Source organism: Sturnira hondurensis, unplaced genomic scaffold, assembly GCF_014824575.4.
Source record: "Sturnira hondurensis isolate 20B ecotype Veracruz unplaced genomic scaffold, ASM1482457v3 Scaffold0006437, whole genome shotgun sequence".
Taxonomy (NCBI): Eukaryota; Metazoa; Chordata; class Mammalia; order Chiroptera; family Phyllostomidae; genus Sturnira; species Sturnira hondurensis.
Window position 1 is genome coordinate 3701748 of NW_028079068.1, and position 20486 is coordinate 3722233.

At 42.3% G+C, this 20486-nt stretch overlaps 1 protein-coding gene across 1 annotated transcript in view; it reads left to right on the forward strand.

Annotated features, from left to right (window-relative positions):
- Positions 1 to 11278, forward strand: part of PTN (pleiotrophin) — a 98272-nt gene extending 86994 nt beyond the window's left edge. Inside the window, exon 5 of the mRNA XM_037049130.1 lies at positions 10537 to 11278. Coding sequence (XP_036905025.1) covers positions 10537 to 10592 — 56 coding nt within the window. The 3' untranslated portion in view covers positions 10593 to 11278. The remainder of the gene's footprint in view (positions 1 to 10536) is intronic.
- The last annotated feature ends 9208 nt before the right edge of the window (positions 11279 to 20486 follow it).

The following is a 20486-nucleotide window of genomic DNA, read 5'->3' on the forward strand; positions in this document are numbered from 1 at the left end:
TGCAGGAATTATTTTTATTCTACAGAAAATAGAAAACGTGATTTTCAGATCTTCACTCAGAGGCAGAAGGCTAATCAATCCAGCTGCTGTGAGGGCTCCTGTCTAAAAAAATGTGGAGAAGTCCAGGGGAATTTGTTCAGCTCTAACCTTTGCTGCGGCTGTGGTCAGAGCATTGGGTGCAGGGGGGCCCAAGAAATGTGTCTGGGGTGGGGAACATAGCTCACCTGCTGGAAATCTGGAGGACAGTTGTGGAGATGGGTGAGACCATGACTGAGTATAAAATCCTGTGCTACGTAGTACCAGAGTCACATATTTAAATGATACGTATGACTTTTAAAAGAGTCACAAATACCAGAGTCACATATTATGTGACTTTTTAAAATATGTGACTTTTTTTAAATACAATGACTTTTTTAAATACACGATCATTTAAATGATCGTGTATTTAAATTCCCCGAGTACACACAAACTCACTTGCACTTTGTACCGCTACCACTGATGAGGGTGTGCCGAAAGATATGACAATTAAAAATGGTGTGGATGTAGCTCACTGATGTATAAGTTCACTAGGGCTGCTGTAACAGTGTACCACCGACTGGGTGTCTTAAACAACAGCAGAGTATTTTTTCATGATTCTGGAGGCTGGAAGTCTGGGATCAAGAGTTTTGCAAGGTTGGTCCTTTCAGAAGTCCATAAGGCAGGGATCCATTTCAGCATTCCGTCCTCGGTTCATGAATGTCTACCGTCTCCATACGTCTTCACATTATCTTCCTTCTGTGGGGGTTTGTGTTCAGATTTCCTCTTCTTACAAGGACACCACAGTTATGTTGCATTAGGGCCCAGCCTAATGACCTCGTTTTAACGCAGTTACCTCTTAGAAGGCCCCGTCTCCAAATATGCTCACATTCTGAGGGATGGGGCTTAGGAATTCAACATGAATTCTTGAGGGGGACTTTAGCACGTCACAAGGGAAAAGAGAAATCTCTTTGGCAGCAAATAAAACATGATTTATGGGGCTGTACCTGCTGAAATTTTAAAGATTCTAGAATTCATGTCTTCCCCTTTTTTAGAAATCATGATTTAATTTTTGATAAGTGCTACTCATGCATGATTAAGCCTCCGATATGATAGAAAATAAGGATGTGCCAAGTACAAACTATTTATTATTTATAATAATACGCTTTTATTTCTGACTTGGGCTACTAATATAATTTATGAAATTTTATAGGATTTCTGTGTCCTCATTATTGCAGAAACAAAGCTTTTAAACATTTCAAATCATGTCAGAAGTAAAGATTTCCTTTCCTGTTTGGGGGCAGAAGAAGTCAGTGAGTCTCTGTGTGGGAAGGTCACTGTCAAGAATGTAAGGTCAGCGGTGGTCTGCACATTGAGGAAGAGGCCGATGTTTTTGCCGAACAGGGGAAACCCAAACGTTAGTTTCCCCCAATCCGTGGTTCTGTGTGTGTGTATGTGTGTGTGCGTTCACGAGTGTGGTTAGGGCCACTAGTCCCACCAGGTGTGACAGCCTGTAACAACTGTCACAACCACATGCACACACAGCCCGAATCCCTACCGTGGCCTGGTAGGGAAATGCCTGCTACTGCACCCGTACGTTCTATGAGCAAAATGGTGCTGACATTGTAGACGCTACCCCTATAAAGTTATACATTCTTTGCAGAATTTACCTTGTTTTAACTATGTTTGCTTCTCTTCAGTTTTATTTAATCCTTAAAAAACGTTGTTTTTGCGAAAGGGGAAAAAGACTGAGTTTAGCAGCGGAATGTTGAATGCACACACACACGTGCACCCACGCAGCCTTGGATCTCCTTCTGGAACTTTCTACAAGGGAGAAAGCCGTGGATTCGGCGCCTCCGATTCTCGTCTCCGCTGCTCTTCTCTCTGACTCTGAAAGGAAAAATCCACGAAAACATTCAGCTTTATGTTTTATGCCTAGTGTGTGTGCATTCCCAAGGGAATGGCTAGGTTTAGCTAACACATCAGTACAGTGTGGATGTGCCGAGCTAAAAAGCAGGAGTTTAGCTTGCCGAGTGTGTACCTGCAACACGCAGGCATCAGACACCAACACACGCCTGACTCTACTGTCCACAGAAGGGCCCCCTAAAGATGGCCCCTGGTTTGATGGGTTTAGAGAAGCTAGTGGTTTCCTGAAATGTTTCCCACAAAAGAAGGGAAATGGAGAAACAGGAGGGAAATCAGCTGAAAAAGCGGTGGAGAGGAGCCTCTGGGTGAAGGAAGGAGGGCTCAGTCCATGGACATGGGGTCAGCTGCTTTGGAAAGTACCTGGTATCCTGAAGGACTTTCATTGAGCTTGTTCTGTGTGGTCGATGAGATCATTTCCTCATGTCCTCCTCCTAACCTTTCAGTGGAATCTCCACTACTCACTGGTGCCCTCAGAGTCAAAATTCCTATTTGGAGGAGACCCAGTTAAGTGCTGAGTTACCTCTAAAGGAAATGGGGCAAAACAGAGGTTCCTGAAAGGTTCTGAACGCGTTTCACCGGCATCTAGACACGGATGCGTGATGTCTTTTCTTCCCATGTACTTGATATCAGAAAGGCAGGTGGTTGAGAGGGCGTAGTAGGTATTGTTATGAAACAGAGACTGATGAGCAGACCCGTAGGTGGCTAGTGCGATAAAGACCAGGTATCAACCTGTGGGCAGCATTGAGGCATAGTCGTAGGTAAGCAGCTGTGTCTTCCATTTGTAATTCTTGTCCGATGTACGTATCGTATGTATGCCATACATAATTCTAGAAATAAACGCATGGAGTCCATAAAAGAAGAAATGAAGTGAGAGTCATGACAAACTATGAAGTCAAAGATGAAACAACAGAACAGTAGGAACAAAGACATTATTAGGTGGGGCTTTATCTGAGGACGATAGATTAAGAAAACTTGTGTAAAGGTTATGCTTTTGATTTTCAAATGACGTTTTCGTCCTGCATCGTGGCACTTACTATATACTATCCAGTTTGAACAGAAGTACTGGGACATGTGGTGAATGGTGCCGTGTCAGGAAGCCAGCCAGCTCCTACCTGGATTCTAGGTGGGTCTCTGAGTTGCACATTCACGGCACAGAAAGCTTTGTTATCCTTTCTGAAGCACAGCAGTCACGGTGAAAGGGATTCAGTGGCCGGGCAGGTGATTCGCAAGCACAGACCAGTTCTTTTAAGTAGATTCGTGAAGCTTTAGGAGGATCTTGGCGACCCTGAGGATTTGGGCGTATTGACACAGTAGGAGACTATTTGACAGTGATGGGATGTCTTTCCTGACTCATGTCTCCTGGCTTATTGGGTGATGAGTCCCCACAGGCAAGCCGGAGTGGCATCTGACATTCTTCCAGCCGTCTGCTGGCACCCTTGACCTCTGAGTTTGCAGTGCCCTTCTCTGAGAGTCCATTGCTTCTTCATACATGAATTCTACCTCTTACAGGTGGAATCGTCTCTTCCCATTCTGGTGAATAATTCTTCCCTTGGGTTTGCTAACCCAAAGCCACCTTATTTAAATCAGTAGCAAATAAAGATCGACTCATTTTAGTTAAAACCTGGGCTCCTCTCAATCACTTAATCTCTTAATTTGAAAAAAAAGAAAAATGTTTTCTATATACACAGCAGGCCATCTGGGGGAAAAAAGGAAATAAGAGAAACTTACTCTAGAATTCTCAACTTTTCTACTTTTGGAATAATATCCCCACTCAAGATCTTTGAAAAGCCTTTAAATTGACACCTTTCTTTCAATGCCTACTCACAGCCCTATTCCTTTCCAGACTTTCCTAGTCTTGAAATGGGACTGGGTGTTGCCTGGTACCAACTACATGGCAATCCCATTGCTCAAAAGGCCTGTGAATTGACGGGAGAGAAATGAGGCGTGCTGTTTGACAATCCTTCGTCTCTTGAGAACAGGTTTGCTGTGACAGCCTCTTATATAAGTTGCTGATAAAAAATGAAATTAGTACTTCCTTTCCAGAAAGAAATTTGATAATACACACCTAAAGCTTTAAAAATATTCTGGCCTCCGAACCAGGAGCTCCTCTCGTAATAATACATGCTTAGGCAAACCTTAGACATACTGTGCTTTGTCGGCAAAATACACGTTGCATCACTATTGATAATAACAGACATGGAGAGCGTGCCAAGTGACCAGCAAAAGGAGAGAGGCTGTAAAAAATAGGGGCTGGAATGTCATAAAAATGCTACTTGGTTACGCTTCAAAGTATAGAAGGCTATGATGGAAAAAATATAGCACAATAGAATTTTATGTATAATATACTTCATCCACTGTCAATATGTTCCTAGTTAAAGTATATATTACATATATTCATAGAAAGAAGACATTAACAGAAGCTGCTGTTAAATCTCTACGAAGCTGGGAGTAATGTGTTAACATGTATGTGTTTTTAAACTTGTGCTATACATGCCCATATTACTTGCAAAAGGGGAAAATGAATATGTTTTAAAGAGGAATTAAATAACTCTTCCCTTAAGGCGAAATCTACTACAGACGTCGTTTCTCTCCCTAGTCATTCATTCTCCGTGTGGATATTCTTTTATATCGTTTCTTCTGCAAGGTCATAGTCAACTTGCAGCAAGAGCAGTGGGCGTGAAAGCCATTCAAACAGCGGTCACGTACCCGTGGTCTTTAATATAAATACATACTCCGAGAGCACTTTACAAGGTTGAAAGACCTTCACACAGAGCCATAAAAGCTCTGTGGGAGCAGAATTTAATCTTGTTTGCCATTCTATCCCGGCATCTAGAACAGCACCTGATAAATAGTGGGTATAGAGCGTGCATCTGCTAAATAAATGTTTTGTTTTTTTAGTAGCAGTGGAATGGGAATCTCAGAGGTCCTGCTCTCACATGAGGTTCCTGATGGTCCTCTGAGGAGGACATGCTAGGTTTTATTATCCCCAGTCTAAGGAAACAGGTGCAGAATGATGGATTTGCCCAAGATCCCAGAGCTGGTATATGGTAGACATTGGTCAAAGGCGATTCCCTCCGTGAAGACTTGGTTCTCAGTCCAGTCCGCACGGACTTGCCTCCCCATTGCCTGACTAAACAAATGGCCGAGGGGCCTCTTACTACTTCAGTGTCTAGTGGGATTTGATTCCATTCAGAATTTAAACATTTGTGGGCTCAGAACATATTGTAGCGTGCTCCTCTGCCTTCTTCTCACTGCCTCTCTTCGTTACTTATCGCGGTTGTTCTGCACTGAGTGAATTGTCTGGGTTTTGAGTTCTTTTGCATAGCGCATGGTAAAGCTGGCACTCCAGGTGCTAGGATTTATAGCCACATGAGCAGCAAGAATCCTTTCTAGAATATTTCTTTTAAGGAAAGTCCTAAGACTTTCTGAACACTTTCAAACGTATTTTAAAGCAATCTGTTCCTAATAAAATAACGAAAAATTTTCTATACTTACTGTGAGAGAGATGAGCACTTTCTTCCAGCAACTCCAAAACCACCCACCCCAAAGGATACGGGCTTGTAAACCAAAATAAACTGAGGAACAAAGTAGAAACAGGGGCATAGATACACAGAACAAGTCTGATACACAGAACAGCTGTCAGTCACAGCTGTCAGAGGGGAGGGGCATTGGGGGACTGGATAAGAGAAGGTAAAAGGATTAAGCAAAGCCCATAAATACATATAACACATAGTATAGTGATAGCCAGAAAGAAAGGGGGTCAGGAGGGAGGTGGGCAAAGGGAGGGAAATGGGGACAGGAACTTCGCTTGGGGCGAGCTGTGGGCGCCTAATGCAGTGTGCAGATATTGTATTGAGTTGTCCACTTGAAACTTGTATGGTTTTACAAAACAATGTCATCCCGCTAAACTAAAAAAAAAAAAAAAAAAAAAACGAAAATGAAGGGCACCACTGTGAGTTTCCAGGACAGTGATGTGCGGGTGGGGATTTCCATGGGAACAAGGACAAGTCCCTTCTCAGGGAGGCGCCCTTTCCTCTCACATTTAACAGTGGCTCGTCTCCTGTTTGCATCCCCTTCTGCTTGGAGGGGAGTGACACGACCCCTGGGGTGTTATCTGATGTGTAGTGTGGATGTACCTCCTTCTGCCGATGTGTCTTTTCAGTGCAAACTAAGGCGTCTTACTGCGTCACCATCAGGATCATGGTGATCTCACTGGCTCGTAAAACCTTTGAGAGTCGCCGCCGCTGCTGTGTGACTCAGTGGCAGGGCACTTCACTTTGCCCTGTGACAGCCCTGCTCTGGGCCAGTCATGATCCTCCTGCCCATAGCAACCATTTCTTTCACTGTGACCTTGAAAGGCCCCTAAAACGGGACATCACTTCCCCCCACAGGGTTCGTTCAGGCTTCTACTTTAAAGGCCAAAAAGTAAAAGTGTTGAGAATTCATGCATTTATGTTTGTAATTTTAGTCTCCACAAATGATTTCTGTTGAAGAAGTAAAATATTATAAAATTCTGATTGAACGTACACTCCTTATTTCCCTTGGGAAATAACTATTTTTGAATATACTAATGGAGTGACTGTTTCCTAATTCCAATTCAAGTGTTCATTTCTTCACTCTGTGCAACCAGTCCTATAATGGACCAGACACTGAGGACAAAGATGCAAGAGAATGGATATAGTCTCTACCCTCATAGAACAGAGGACATGCATATTAAATACTTAGATACACAAAATAATAGTTCAGTTCTAATTTTTGTAAGAGCAGCAAGGGTCACAGTGGAAGTAGCTAACTACTTAGGGTAGAAGTAGGGTAAGAGCAGCAAGGGTAAGAGCAGCAAGGGTCACAGTGGGTAGAAGCTGTTTTGTCTCAGAGCTGTGGGGAGGCTTCCTAAGGAAGTAAGATTGAAGCTAAAATCTTAAGGATGAGTAGATGTTGCCTAAAGAAAGGTGAGATCATAGGAGTGAAAGATACTCAGACAGACAGAACATGATATGCAAAGGCTGAGATGGAACTAACCCAGGAAGATTCAAAGGACCACTGTAAGGAAATTGGTGTATGGTGAGCCAAAGAGGTGTGTGTTCTTGCATGCTACAGATTTTGTTTATTTCGCTAAAGGTTTACTGGTCAACTATACTGCACTGGGCACTGCGCTGTGGGCTAGGGATATCACAATGGATAGAGATTCTGCCTTCTCACTACAGATAAAAGTGCCCTGATAGAGGAAATCAAGAGAACAGGCTTCTAAATAAGCCCAAGAGGTCAACACATTGGAAGGGGTGTCAAAACTGGTCCCCGAGAAGCACTCACTAGGTGGAGGTAGAAGCAGAAGTGTGAGGTTGATGGAACAAAGCGTGGGTTTGAAGACCGAAGACTAGGAGGAAAAAATAGTCATGGGCTTGGGAAATTGAAATGAGCGTGAGTGTAGAGGCTCCAGTGAAAGAAGGTGATGTAAACAATGAGAAAGACGCCAGCACAAACTAAAACTAAGAGGAATTCACTCCAGATGTAATGGTGAATGGCTGCAGGGGCCAAGTGTCAGGGAACGGCCCCTCATCTGGTTCTGCTGCTGGATCATTGCAGACCTGAAACAGTCACTGTTTGGTCTCTATTTCTTCCCTCTTTCCAGAGGGCAGTTGGATTAGGTTCTCTCCATAACACTATGAGATCATAGTAGATCATAGATTCTGTAATACTATTTTAAAACTCTCAGGGAGACTGGGTAAAGCTCGAGAAGCTGTTCCTAAGTTTTTGGGGACACACAGACAAGCCGTCTGTCAGTAAAATGTACATACAAGTCACACATGCATGAAACCCTGCTCTTTGTTGGAAGCAGTATTATCAACCCAGTTTTCTTTTTTATTCTCAGAAACTTGAATACTTTGCTATGTAAGAAATGAACCTCACGCAAATGCAGATTCTTTCGTCTTTCCATGGATTTTTACTAAAGAATCATCTTTTCTACTTAGATTGAACCCAGAGTGGACTTTAGCTGTGCAGTGTGTCCGAGGAATGCTATAATGACCTGCCAGTTGCATCAAAAACGTAAATTGATTGGCAGGGTGCAGATTAAATGGGCAGTTGCTTGATTTCTTGGTATTTAGCAAGTTGTTAATTAATGAATATAAAGTAAATGTCAGGCTCAGGTAACAGAGAGAGAGGGTGTGCTCTTGCCTTTAGCTGGGAGAATTGNCTATGTAAGAAATGAACCTCACGCAAATGCAGATTCTTTCGTCTTTCCATGGATTTTTACTGAAGAATCATCTTTTCTACTTAGATTGAACCCAAAGTGGACTTTAGCTGTGCAGTGTGTCCGAGGAATGCTATAATGACCTGCCAGTTGCATCGAAAACGTAAATTGATTGGCAGGGTGCAGATTAAATGGGCAGTTGCTTGATTTCTTGGTATTTAGCAAGTTGTTAATTAATGAATATAAAGTAAATGTCAGGCTCAGGTAACAGAGAGAGAGGGTGTGCTCTTGCCTTTAGCTGGGAGAATTGAGGAGAGAGTCCTGTCCCTAAAGTGTTCTCTGAAATGAACAATTTACACTAGCTGGATCAAATAGTGTTTACTATTTCTGAATAGTTAGTTCAAATTTTATTAAATAAATGTGTTCATAATCTCATCAGTCTGGCATCCATTCAGATTTATGTATGAAATAGGGAAATGCTAGTCAAAATATACAAATTATTGCTACAGACATCTACTCTTGCCCAGGAAAGAATCTGTAGAAACTGTGACAAGGGAAACCAGAGTTAAATCCTGGTGACTATCCGAGATTGTTTCCTGAGGATACCATTCTAATTTACAGCTGTTGTCTAAAATGTCACTCGTCAAAGACTGGGGATTATTAAATGTTCAGATATTAAACAGAAAACCTTCTTTGACCTTCTGGTGTCTTTGAACTTGGAAGTTCTGGTTATCTCACCTTTCATGGATCAAAAGAAGGAGACGTAATGCCAAGCAACAACAGAGAGGGTGAAAGTGTAAGTCGCTTTGGTATAGAAAGAGGAAGATACGCACGAACAAAATGAGTATGTACGGCAATGTAGCAGGATTTGAGCAACTGCTGACCTGATCATGTAGGGTGCAGCCCTGACGCTGGAGAAAGGAAGCTTAGGACAGATACTTTGTGCAGAAGCACTCCTTCGACTAGTTTAGGATGAACTTTAGAACTGACCCGAAGAGGTGGCGAGGATACGAATGAAAAAGGTTCAAGCTCTGCTGAAGTATAAACTGGCATTTGCGCTTTTGCGGTTGTCATCACGTCCCCTCTTGTGACAAGCTTTTGGGCCCTTTTGGACACGGGCCCTGTGATCCAGGGGACAAAGCCCTGGTCCCTGCTGGCCATTGCTTTTGTCCAGGGGTCCCTCTGTGGTTTAGCACACTCTAGGATCTGCCGAGCCGATATATCTTGATGATGATGAAGAATATTAATTATGCAGAGAAATAACCTTTTGTTCTTAGCCTATCATCATGTTAATAATAAACTGTTAGCCTTTACAGTTTATTATGCATATGCTATTGTGCTATTGTGCAATAGCATATGCTATTGTGCAATGTTCTGTTTTCAATTTGTTGAAATCCAATGTTCTGGTGCATTTTATACAACTCGTCTCCTGTGGGTATTCACTCTATGAAGTGGTACTATACATATGTCCATTCATAAGTGAAGCATCCGAGATATAAACACATGAGTTAGCTTTCTCAGAGTCTCATTATAGCTTAGGGATGGAGCCAGGATTTAAACTCTGGCCATCTGGCTCCAGAGCCCTGCACCGAACCCATACGTTTCTGCCCCTACTGTGGACCAAATGGGGGAAGGATCCTAGGAGCATTTAGCAATATCCTTTCACTGGCCAGCCCTGTGATCTGACCAGTATCATCTTTGGAGCCAAAGTTGACATGTCCTATTCCACACCGCATTCCCCTTGTGAAAAGGAGATGGCGAGATGATCGACTGGAAAAGGAGGAAGTCTCTTGAATTAAATCCTCATAGTTTTACCTACCCAGTGTGGCCGAGATGGATACATTCCATTTGCGTCACCCTGGAGTAGGATGCCTTACAGGGTCAAACCTCCGCGTGTTTCACAGCTGGTCCTTCATAGAGGAACACCTGGCCAAGTCCGTAAGCACAGGGCACATCAGGAATGGCAACACCTTGACACTGCTTATCAGAAAAGATGCCCATCAGCTGTCCCGTGGGAAGGGAAGGGGGGAAGTGGGGGCCTAAGCAAAGCTTTTACAGTGCACCAGTGAGCGGTGGCCCGGCTCCTTCTTTCAGAGATAACTGTTGTGTTTCTGTTTTTTTAAGTAGGACCCCAGCCAGCATTTTGTCTGTTCAATGGGGGCAACCAGTGAGATCCCAGGCATTTGTGTGTGCTCCCCTGCAGCTGGACTGCGTCACTCCTGCCTACTCTCATGGCCATCCATCCCCCTGGCTCCAGCAGGTGTGCACCTGTGTGTTTACACGTGCACACACGCACATTGTCCATCTAATCATTCCATTCCTGGCCAATGATCCAAGAAGTAGCTCTTCCCCGATGCTTACTCATGGGATGCTTTTCTTTCTCTTTGTTCTGATTTCCATTGCAGCTGAATCTAAGAAGAAGAAAAAGGAAGGCAAGAAACAGGAGAAGATGCTGGACTGAGAGAGGCCACCTTCGTGGGACATGAAAAGGACATCAGCAAACAGGAGCAGTTAACTCTTGCATTTATACCTACCGTAGGCTTTTTATTCAAAAGTTATCTATAGCTTAAGTATACAATAGGCAAAAGCAAAAAGAAAAGAACATTTTTGTAGTAGCATTTTTTAAATGTATACCATAGTACCACTAGGGGCTTATAATAAAGGACTATAATCCTATTAGAAAGTTGATTTGTTAGTACCTGATAAATGGTAGAAAATTGAGGTAAGTTTTTTTTGAAATTATGTGATATTTTCCATTTAAAATCTTTTTTTGTACCTTTTTTCTTTGGCAGCAATTTAAATGTTATGACCATGTAAACCACTTCCCTTATTAGGTAATTTTTCACCTAGACTTTTTTTCCCAACTGAGAACAATATATACTAAACAAGGCAGCAATAAAATATAATCATCCTATTTGAGGAAAATACCTTGTTTTCTGCCAGTGATGTTAAAACATTTTTAGTCAGCAAAATGGGGTCGGGGTACAGAACATGATCCAGTTCAGTGTTGACTTTTTTAAAGAAAAGCATTAAAACCTGAGATTCTTTCACTTGGGCAGAAACATTTGTTTTCTTGATGCAACTATTTTTCCATCGGAGGAGAAAAAAGAGACTAGGCAAATAAATCAAGGTAATGATGAAAAAAAAGGTGTTTTGTGTGTAATAATTTGATAGTATCACCTTCCTGCGCTCATCATTTACACTACCCCAGTCAACCTGTCAGTGGTGAGAGTTTTCCCACAAACTAATAAAATCATTCCTGAGCAGAAATGTTATAGAGGGATTATATAGGTACAGAAACAGATAATGCATAAGTCTATAGATATCTCTGGATTTTTCACTTCCTATCAACCATTAGTGGCTTGGTCTAGTGAAGTCCCAAAGTAGTGTAGTAGTTAGGAAAATGTTTCTTAATATGGAACAGATCTGGGCTTCACAACCCAAATCGGGATCAGAGTAACACAATGCAAGCAAGAATTTCCTCTCTAGTGTTTCCCATAAGCGTGCCGAGGACTGCTCATACCGCTCCCCTTATCTGCTGGGCACTAAGCAACAGCCTTTAAGTAAGGAGGTTTATGTTTCTGTTATTCAGAGAAATGGTCCCAGAAATCAGCTGGGATTAGCTTCAGGGCATTTCTCCCGCAGGAGCCACCTCTCATTTAAAGTGATCACAAGAAGAAACAAGCACCTATCTACTCAGTTACCCGTCAGCCCATTTCAAAAACAATGGTTTCAGCACCCCTGGGGGGAGCCGTATGATAATCACACACTGGTCTGATGATGCCGCCCGAAGTATCTTCAAAGGTAACTTGTTTCTGCTGCCTAGTCGAAGACTCTACTCAAGTGAAGAATATTGAGGGGATATTGAGTGAAGATACCCCTGTCACCCCACTAAGTCCAAGCCAACTGCTAGTGGGAAGTAGAAAAAGAGGCGGGCTTCTGGCCACATACACTGACCATTTTATGGACCAGTACTGAACACCAGCAGAGTACCTTGTCAAGTGCAGATGACAGACACATGAATAGTGAGTGTAGTCCTTTTAGGAGCAGACCGTAATAGGAAAGCGCGCCTGTGAGGATGGATGGAGGAGATAAAAGAAAGGCATTGTCTTCGGTGGGTGTTTTGACAGCCATGTCCCCTAAGGACAGAGATGATGGAAGAGTCTGCAGCTGATTTTCTTAGCTTCTCGCACAGTATTGCTTCTCCATCAGCATTTAGCTGAAATAGCGCCTATGAATCAGAAATGAACTAAGGTGAACTGGAACAAAATCTCCCAAAGGGAACACGGTCCTGTAAATAATTGTGGCATCTCTCTTTATTCAGGCATGGTAGTAAGCCAGGGGTTTTTGGCTGTGATGGTGACGAATCCTAACAAACCACAGAGTAATAACCCCCCTATTCTCTGTTAAAGGCAAGGGTTGGAATGCTCATCTCCATCACATAGGGCTGTGACATTAGACCTTCTCTGGGTCTGAGAATTATTCTACCCCAGCTCAGCTTTAAACACCTTGCTCAATTGCCCTGATACGTTGAAAATGGAAATACAAAAGAAGCTTCAAAAATCAATGATTCTCACAAAAAGGAAAAGAAAAGACCATTCTCAAGCATTTCCTACAGTGCTCCAGCAAATCACTCTCTTCCCATGTGTTCTGAGTTTTATGAACTTTAAAGTTCAGTAAGCCTTGAGGAAAGAGAGGGACATGGGAGAAGTCGGCGCTGATTTCTTCAATGGCCTTACTGTGAAATAAGCTTTCCTTCCAATAATTAGGAGGGCATAAGGCAGCCTTGCCCAAACCCTAGCGACACAATCCTTCCGTGACCAGAAAGTGTCCTTGTTAAGCTCGGTGACTGAATGTACCCCCTGGACTCTAGTAGACTCGCTGATGTATCCTGAATATATGGATGCTGTCACACACATTGTATATAGATGTTACCCAGAAGAGGAGCTTGGAGAAGGACACTTTGATTTGGTATATTTCTGGGATGACATCTTTAATGTCTTGTTTACTCTGTAGGAGGGGCACTCTGTAGGAGAGGCACTCCAAACAGAATTTAATACTCTGAGTATTTATTAAGTCAAGTTCTGCTAAATGGTACGGGTGAGACGCTAATGAAATTATTAAGTTTAACCATTAAATTATTTAATTAAACAGTTAAATAATTGCAGTTGTTTGCCCTTGACTAGAAGGGGTCTTAATGAAAAGGCTACAATTCTTTTCCCATTGAGAAGATATATAATTTCTTTAGAAATAAGATACACACATTTTCCCCTATAATATGTAACTCTTGCCTTCGTAATTCTGAGTCTTTAACTGTTTTATCACTTCTTTAAGTGAAAAACAGAGGCAAATAGGCTTTAAGAGGCATTGAATGAAGCAATAGAAAACAGTACTTTCCCAAATGGTATTATTTTGAAATTGTTCTCAAACATTAAAATCAGAACTTCATCAATCTTTACTCATGGGATTTTCTAAAGAGTCAAGCAAAGGGCTTTCTTCCCATTAATCTCCTCCCAAAACAATAAGAGAAGACACTCTAGTGGAATATCAAAGCATTCAATCCTTTCACCTTTTTTCTGGCTTGCTTTTAATTTAGTTTTAACCCCTAGGCTTTCAAAAGTGGAGTCAGTCAGAAAGTGAGGGGGTAGGGAAATCATTTTCTAGGACTTTTCCTACAAACTTGAATTTTAGATTCTTCTTTGGGGTAAAACAGACTCTCATCTCCAAAGCTATTTCTAAACCGCAAAAAGTTTCTCCCCATCTTTCCCTGCATTGCCACGATTTTCTTCTATTCCCCCCAACTCAATCCTGGCTGCCACTATCAGACAGACAGTGAGACGACCCTTTCTTCTTGCATCCGGAAACCTGAGCAGCAGCACGTAAGTGCTCCAGGTCTGTCAGATAGATGCATTTCAATCTACTTTTCAAAGATGCAGAGTTTTGGAATACAGGAGACAGGGGCACAGTGTTATTCTGAGCACCCTGCAAGACCTGCCTGCCTCAGCCTTGGGTGGACTTTATTTCCCTGGGGAGGGAAGATGTGGGCCAAGCTAACGAGAGAAAAACACGCCCATCTTGGAAATCTGCTCCTGCCTTCCTGTCTGTTCTCCCCAGTCGTTCACTTTTCCAAGCAAGGCACCGAAAGTCCAGTAAAATGCTCAGTCCTGTGAGGGTCTCATGTGAAACAATGTCATTCAATGATATCTTGACACAAAGGAATGCAGGCTTATGTGTGTTTGCTTTTTTGACCTAAAAAGCAAAATAAAGCCCAGTTAGCTCTCAATGTTTCATTTCTGTAAAGTGCCTTTTTAAAAAGAAGGACAAAATTTCAACAGGCAGAAGGAACATTGCTTGATGTGTGTCTTAGGTTTGTATTCATTACACCCACTGTATTAGGGTACCCATGGGGTTAGCTAAGGAGGCTATGTATCTAGATGGTTGCCGCATAGTTTCTCTTGTTCTTTGAAAATGTGCATGGACGCCATAGACTTTACATGAAGAATAAAACCATGGACAGTCCTGACATCACATTGGAGGGATGCCTTACAGACCATACGGGTAATAGTGGTTATATTCATACATTCAACTTGCTCTTAGTAGAGCTACAGATGTTACATAGACTAATCACAGAGAATGATTTCCACCACCCCCCCCCCCCGCCGCCCCTGCCTTTAATGATCAGATTCATTGGACACAGGACAAAAAAAAACATCATGTCTCACGCTTTATGAGATTTTTGGAGAATTACGTGAATACCTTAGTTACCATAAATAATGCGCAGATGGCAGTAAGTCCAAAAGGTGTATGCCTTTGAGATAGATGTAGCTAATCATTCAAATTCTTACCAATTTATTCAGACATTTGCCAATCTGCTGTCTTGTAGCAAGGCAGCAGGAACGGCTATCGGAGATCTATTCTGGGATCTGGTGAGAAAAGCGGCGTAGATGTGGGTAATTGCTCTAATCAAGCATTTTTGAAATCTCGGAATTGCTCCCCTCTATATTAAGCTAAAAGATATTTGGCCATCCAAGGTCATGTTCTTCGGGCAGGCAGTTGGTTTAGGTTAATTGAACTAGGAAACGACTGGTGCTGGAAATTTGAATTATAATTTTCTGGGGAATGCACTCTTCCCAAGAAATTGAGCTGTATCCAATATAAGGTGCCACTTTCCAATGAGGTCCAAAGCCTGTTGGAACAAATATTCTATGTTAATTATACAGATTTAATTAGTTCCTGAAAACCCCTTTGGGAATACTTCCTGTTCCAAATTCTGGTTATACATTTCACTCCATAGGCCGTGGCTAGTTTAAATTCAGTAGCTGATTTCTGCACGTATTTTCTCATCGTGTTTCTCGAGTTCTCAGCACTGTTATAGGTGCCTGAGATGCAGCAGAGAACAAAATGGACAAAAGCAAACCCCAAACAATCCTATTTTCATGGAATTTTCACTCCTGCTACGAACACAGACAATGAACACAATGAATGATGTGTGTGTGTGTTTTTCAATTGATTGGAGAGAGACAGAAACATCACTTTGTTATTCCAATTATTTATGTATCCATTGGTTGTTTCTTGCATGTGCCCTGACCTGGGATCGAACCTGCAACCTTGGCGTATTGGGATGCTCTAACCAATTGATCTCCTGGCCAGGGTCAATGGTTTTGGTTACATATCATTGCATAGCAAACCACCTACTGCCTTAGCGATTATTTTATGATTTCATGACCCCTGTGGTGGGTTGACTGGGCTCATCTGGGTAGTTCTTTGGCCCCACATGGTGAGGGGCTGGGGTGTCCAACACGGCTCCCACACATGTCTACATTCTTAAGTAGAAATATCTGGAAAATTGGACCCAAGCAAGACTCTTAATCTCTCCCTGTAGTCTCAAGGCCACGCTCTTTCTGCTTGGCACTGTGTCTCTCTATGAGGTCTCTCCAACAGTTAACCAGCCTTTTGGAAACACAGAACTCTTCAAGCACGAAGCTGAAAGCCACCAGGCCTTCCTAAGGCTTAAGCCAGGATCTGGTCCAGCGTCATTTCTGCCACATCCCAGTGGTTAAGGTGAGTTGCAGGGCTGACCCAGATTCTAGAGGAGGGGACTACAGTGGGGAGAGAATCCCAGGAGGCATGTGTGGCTCATGAGGAGGCCATGTTTGGGGACAAAGTACATAAAAAAGTAAAATAGGTGTTAGAGGGTGGTAAGTGCAATAGAGAACAAACAGCGAAGGGCAATGCACAGTGTTGGGTGTACGTTGCAGTTTTAAATAGAGTGACTGGGAAAGGCCTCCTCTCCTGGTGAAGGTGGCATTGAAGTCAGTAACAGCCTGATGGAGGTGAGGGAGCAAGTCATGAGTTATCTCCAGGGAGAATATCACAATACAGGCAAAGAGAGCAGTCAGGGCAGTGAGTGCCACTGCTCTGTGATGGGAGTTTCTAGGATATTCCAGGAGTGGCAGGGAGCCAGTGGATGAAGTGATCAAGGGGAAGGAATAAAAGATCAGAGTTATGGGAAATGAGGTCAGCACCGTGGAAGTCTGGGTACCCGAGGAATCTTTTTTTTAACCTGTTTTTATCCTCACTTGAGGACATGCTTATTGATTTTTGAGAGTGGGGAAGGGAGGGAGAAAGAGGGTAAGAGAAACATCAATGTGAGAGAGAGACATCGATCAGTTGCCTCTGGTATACACCCCAACCAGGGACCCAACATGAAATCTAGGCGTGTGCCCTGACTGGGAATTGAACCCATGACCCTTCCAACTATAGGAAGAAGCTCCAACCACCTGAGGCACACCAGCTGAACGACCTATCTTTGAACTTGATCCATGTTGGTCCTTTACTATGACAACTCATAAAAAGAGATGTTTGGGGCATGTTGACAAGAAGACTGGCTTTTGGTCCCACCTCAAAGCGAACATTTTAGCATTTGAGCTCTTAACTCCCTCAGATTAATTTATCCAGGCCAATCACTAAACCACCAGCCCCTAAGAGTTTCGCCCTCAGTGCCCCAGGCAGCCCAGCCAGTACCTTACTTACCAGGTCTCCACTGTATAGTGCAGATTCTTAATTTCCCATCTGAGAATATTTGTGCCGGTTTCCTTGATTATTATGCCATTTCAACTCAACAATGAATTCCATTTACTTCATCATTTATGGACATCTATGCCCTCTTCTCCCCCAGCAGACCTACCTCATGCTTTTATACTCATTTCTGCACCATTTAGTGTTCTTTGGTTGCAAGGGATAGAAACTACTTTTCGTAAGTCAAACGGGATGTGGACATGTGCAAAATAATGTCTTGAAAGGATAATCAATAGAAAAAATAATAGAGCAGGAGAGCCTAGGGGAGAATAGAGGATCAGAGGAACACTAAGAAACATAGAAGGCACAAACACTGAGTATTTGAGCATCCCAAGAGTTCCTCACGTGGCTCAGTGCCAATCACATTTAGCCTCTCCGTGTCCTTGCATTCATGGGAGGGACATCTCTGCAGGGAAAGGGACCCTAGAGAGCCTAACTGGGACCATGTGGCATCCCTGCTGTCAAAAGCCCATGGTCTTCAGACTGACAACCTACCAGAATCACACATAAATGAAGCAGTCAGTTCTTCAAGGAGGGGCACCTTTGTCAGAAATAAAAAGGAAATATGAAAAATGAAGTAGTAGAGTACAAGGTATTTGAATGAATTATTTTAATTATGCTTAACATTAAGCTATCATAAATAAGAAGAACTAGGAATGAGCAATGTCATGGGTTGGAACCATGTGGTACAAAAATATTTTTCATTGTTCAATGACGGTTGTCCCCATTCCCCCCATTACTCTCCCCTGCCCTACTCACCCCCACCCCCCACATTCAGTCCTCCCCCTGGTGCTGTTATCTTTGTCCATGGGTCCTTTATACGTGTTTCTTGATTTGAGCCTTAATTTGGATGCAGAGAAAAGGCACTTGTTAGGCAATGAAGAGTTGTTGGTATTTTTTAGTAGAACACTGAAGTGAGTGTTTATACTTGAAGAATGTTAGTCTGTCGCCTGGAAATGATTTATAAGATACATTTAAATAATGATGCGCTGAAGAGGGTGAGACAATTTAGGAAGTTCTTGGAATTTTCCAATTGAGAAGAATGATGAAAGCCATTTGGATCTGTCCTACAATTTTGTCTGTGGCCAGCCAGAAATGTTCTCTTGAGTATTTCTCTTTCTGTTGTTCCATCATTATTGCCTTATTGTTTATTTTGTGATCCAAGGGGAGCTGACTTAATGCCACATTTTGCTTCATGCTTGGGGAGCCTGACGTCACGTAGAGTAGGTATCTCTCCAAGAGGGTAGCGGGTCTGGAGCTGATCATGTGTCATAAACATCCCAGTTCTCCGCCTCCATTGCCCCCCATGGAGGGCAATGTTGGGCATTGTGATTTAGCAGAAACCATGGCAACGTATGCGCATGTCAGCCATGGGAAAGACAGGGTATAGGCAGCTACTGCAAACCCCAGGGGACCAATTTCAAGACAGGCCCTTGGACTTCTGATGCAAGCAAATTCCTGCAGATTCATTGATCAAAATCGCCATCTCCACTGGTAAAATGTGGGAGTTTCCATTGCTCCTTGCTTTTGTCAATACTTGGTGTTGTTGAACTCTTGGATTTGCTTAAATCAAGAAATAAATATAAGCTGTCTTCATACGATGAAGTTTTACACTATTTCATACTATTCATATGGAAAAAATAGAGAATACACTGATTTTTCAAGCCCATTGTAGGTGACTGTTTTGTATGGTAGGAGCAAAGTAGCTGAGATCCAAAGGTCCTTCCACTCAAAATAATCATTTTTAAAATTAGGGGAAATAAATCTTTATGATATGAAAGGAAACCTCAGGCATTTTCATAACCTTTATACTGATTGATATGTTATCATTTTTCTATATTGTTGATTACCCCCACCTCATAGTTCTCAAAATGCATGGTAGTACCCCAATTCCCTTTTTAAAAGATTTTATTTATTTATTTTTAAGAGAGAGGAGAAGGGAGGGAGAAAAAGAGGGAGAGGAGCATCGATGTGTGGTTGCCTCTTGCACGCCCCCTACTGGAGACCTGGCCTGCAGCCCAGGCATGTGCCCTGACTGGGAATTGAACTGGCGACCCTTTGATTCACAGGTTGGCACTCAATTACTGAGCCAGACCAGCCAGGGCCTGATTCTTGAGATTAGGCCTTTAAATAGTAAAACTGGGGTGGGGGGAAAGAAAGGAAAATATATAAGTAAATACATACATACATGCATACATACATACAAAATAAATGTATATAGCTGATTTTTACATTTCAGGACTATCGAAGATTACTTAGCCCATGCTCCTGCATTTGGCTATATCTGTGAGGTATTTAAATCCAGAGGATGCAGAAACATCCGAGGAAAAAATTAAAAAAGAATGATCGTATTTGCTAGCTATTTTCCCAGTGCCTGTTTTTTTAATATTTAACACCCCTTCCTGTGTCTGAGATTCCTTCACTTAGTAGGAGTTTTTCCTCTTTGAGATACTGGTGCTAGCCTTCCCTCAGGTTCTGCTAGCCCATGTTGCCTATTAGTTTAAGGAGCCCATAGCTACTGTGTGGTGGATAAACTTAGTTTAATCTGAAGAAATAGATATTCATCTCGACATCAGAGAGAAACTGAATTCCATGTCAACCTGACCAGTCCAGCCTGAGATGTCATTATTTTTCTCCTTGCGAATTAATACAAAGGTGGGAAAACTGTTACAACGTGGGTTTTCACTTTTTATAATTGACTGTCATTTGTTTAGTGTTGGTGATGAATGTGTGGTGCTCAAATGGAAGTCACATTATTTCCAAGAATCATAAAGATTTTCCCCCTGACATCTACCTTGAATTTGGCTTCTTCTGTTTTTTAAAGATTTTATTAACTTATTTTTAGCCAGAGGGGAAGGGAAGGAAAAAGAGGGGAAGAGAAGCATGAATTAGTTGCCTCTCACATGCCCCCAACTAGGGATGTGGACCACAGCCCAGGCATGTGCCATGACTGGGAATTGAACTGACGAACTTTTGGTTTGCAGGCCGGCACTCAATCCACTGAGCCACACCAGCCAGGCAGGGCCTGAACTTGGCTTCTTGAATGACCATCTGTCATGAACTCTGCTTCATAATTCCTAATTATGTTTCTCTTTTCAGACCTGCATTAAAATGACCACATTTCAATTTCTAATCAATTATGTAATATTAATAATAATTACATGAGCCTACAGAGAGTCAGATTCCAACAATTTGAAAATGTCTTTTTTTTTTAAAACAAATTACTGTCTCAGAGTGAAATAAGAAGTCAACATTTAATAGGTCACATGCAAAGGTA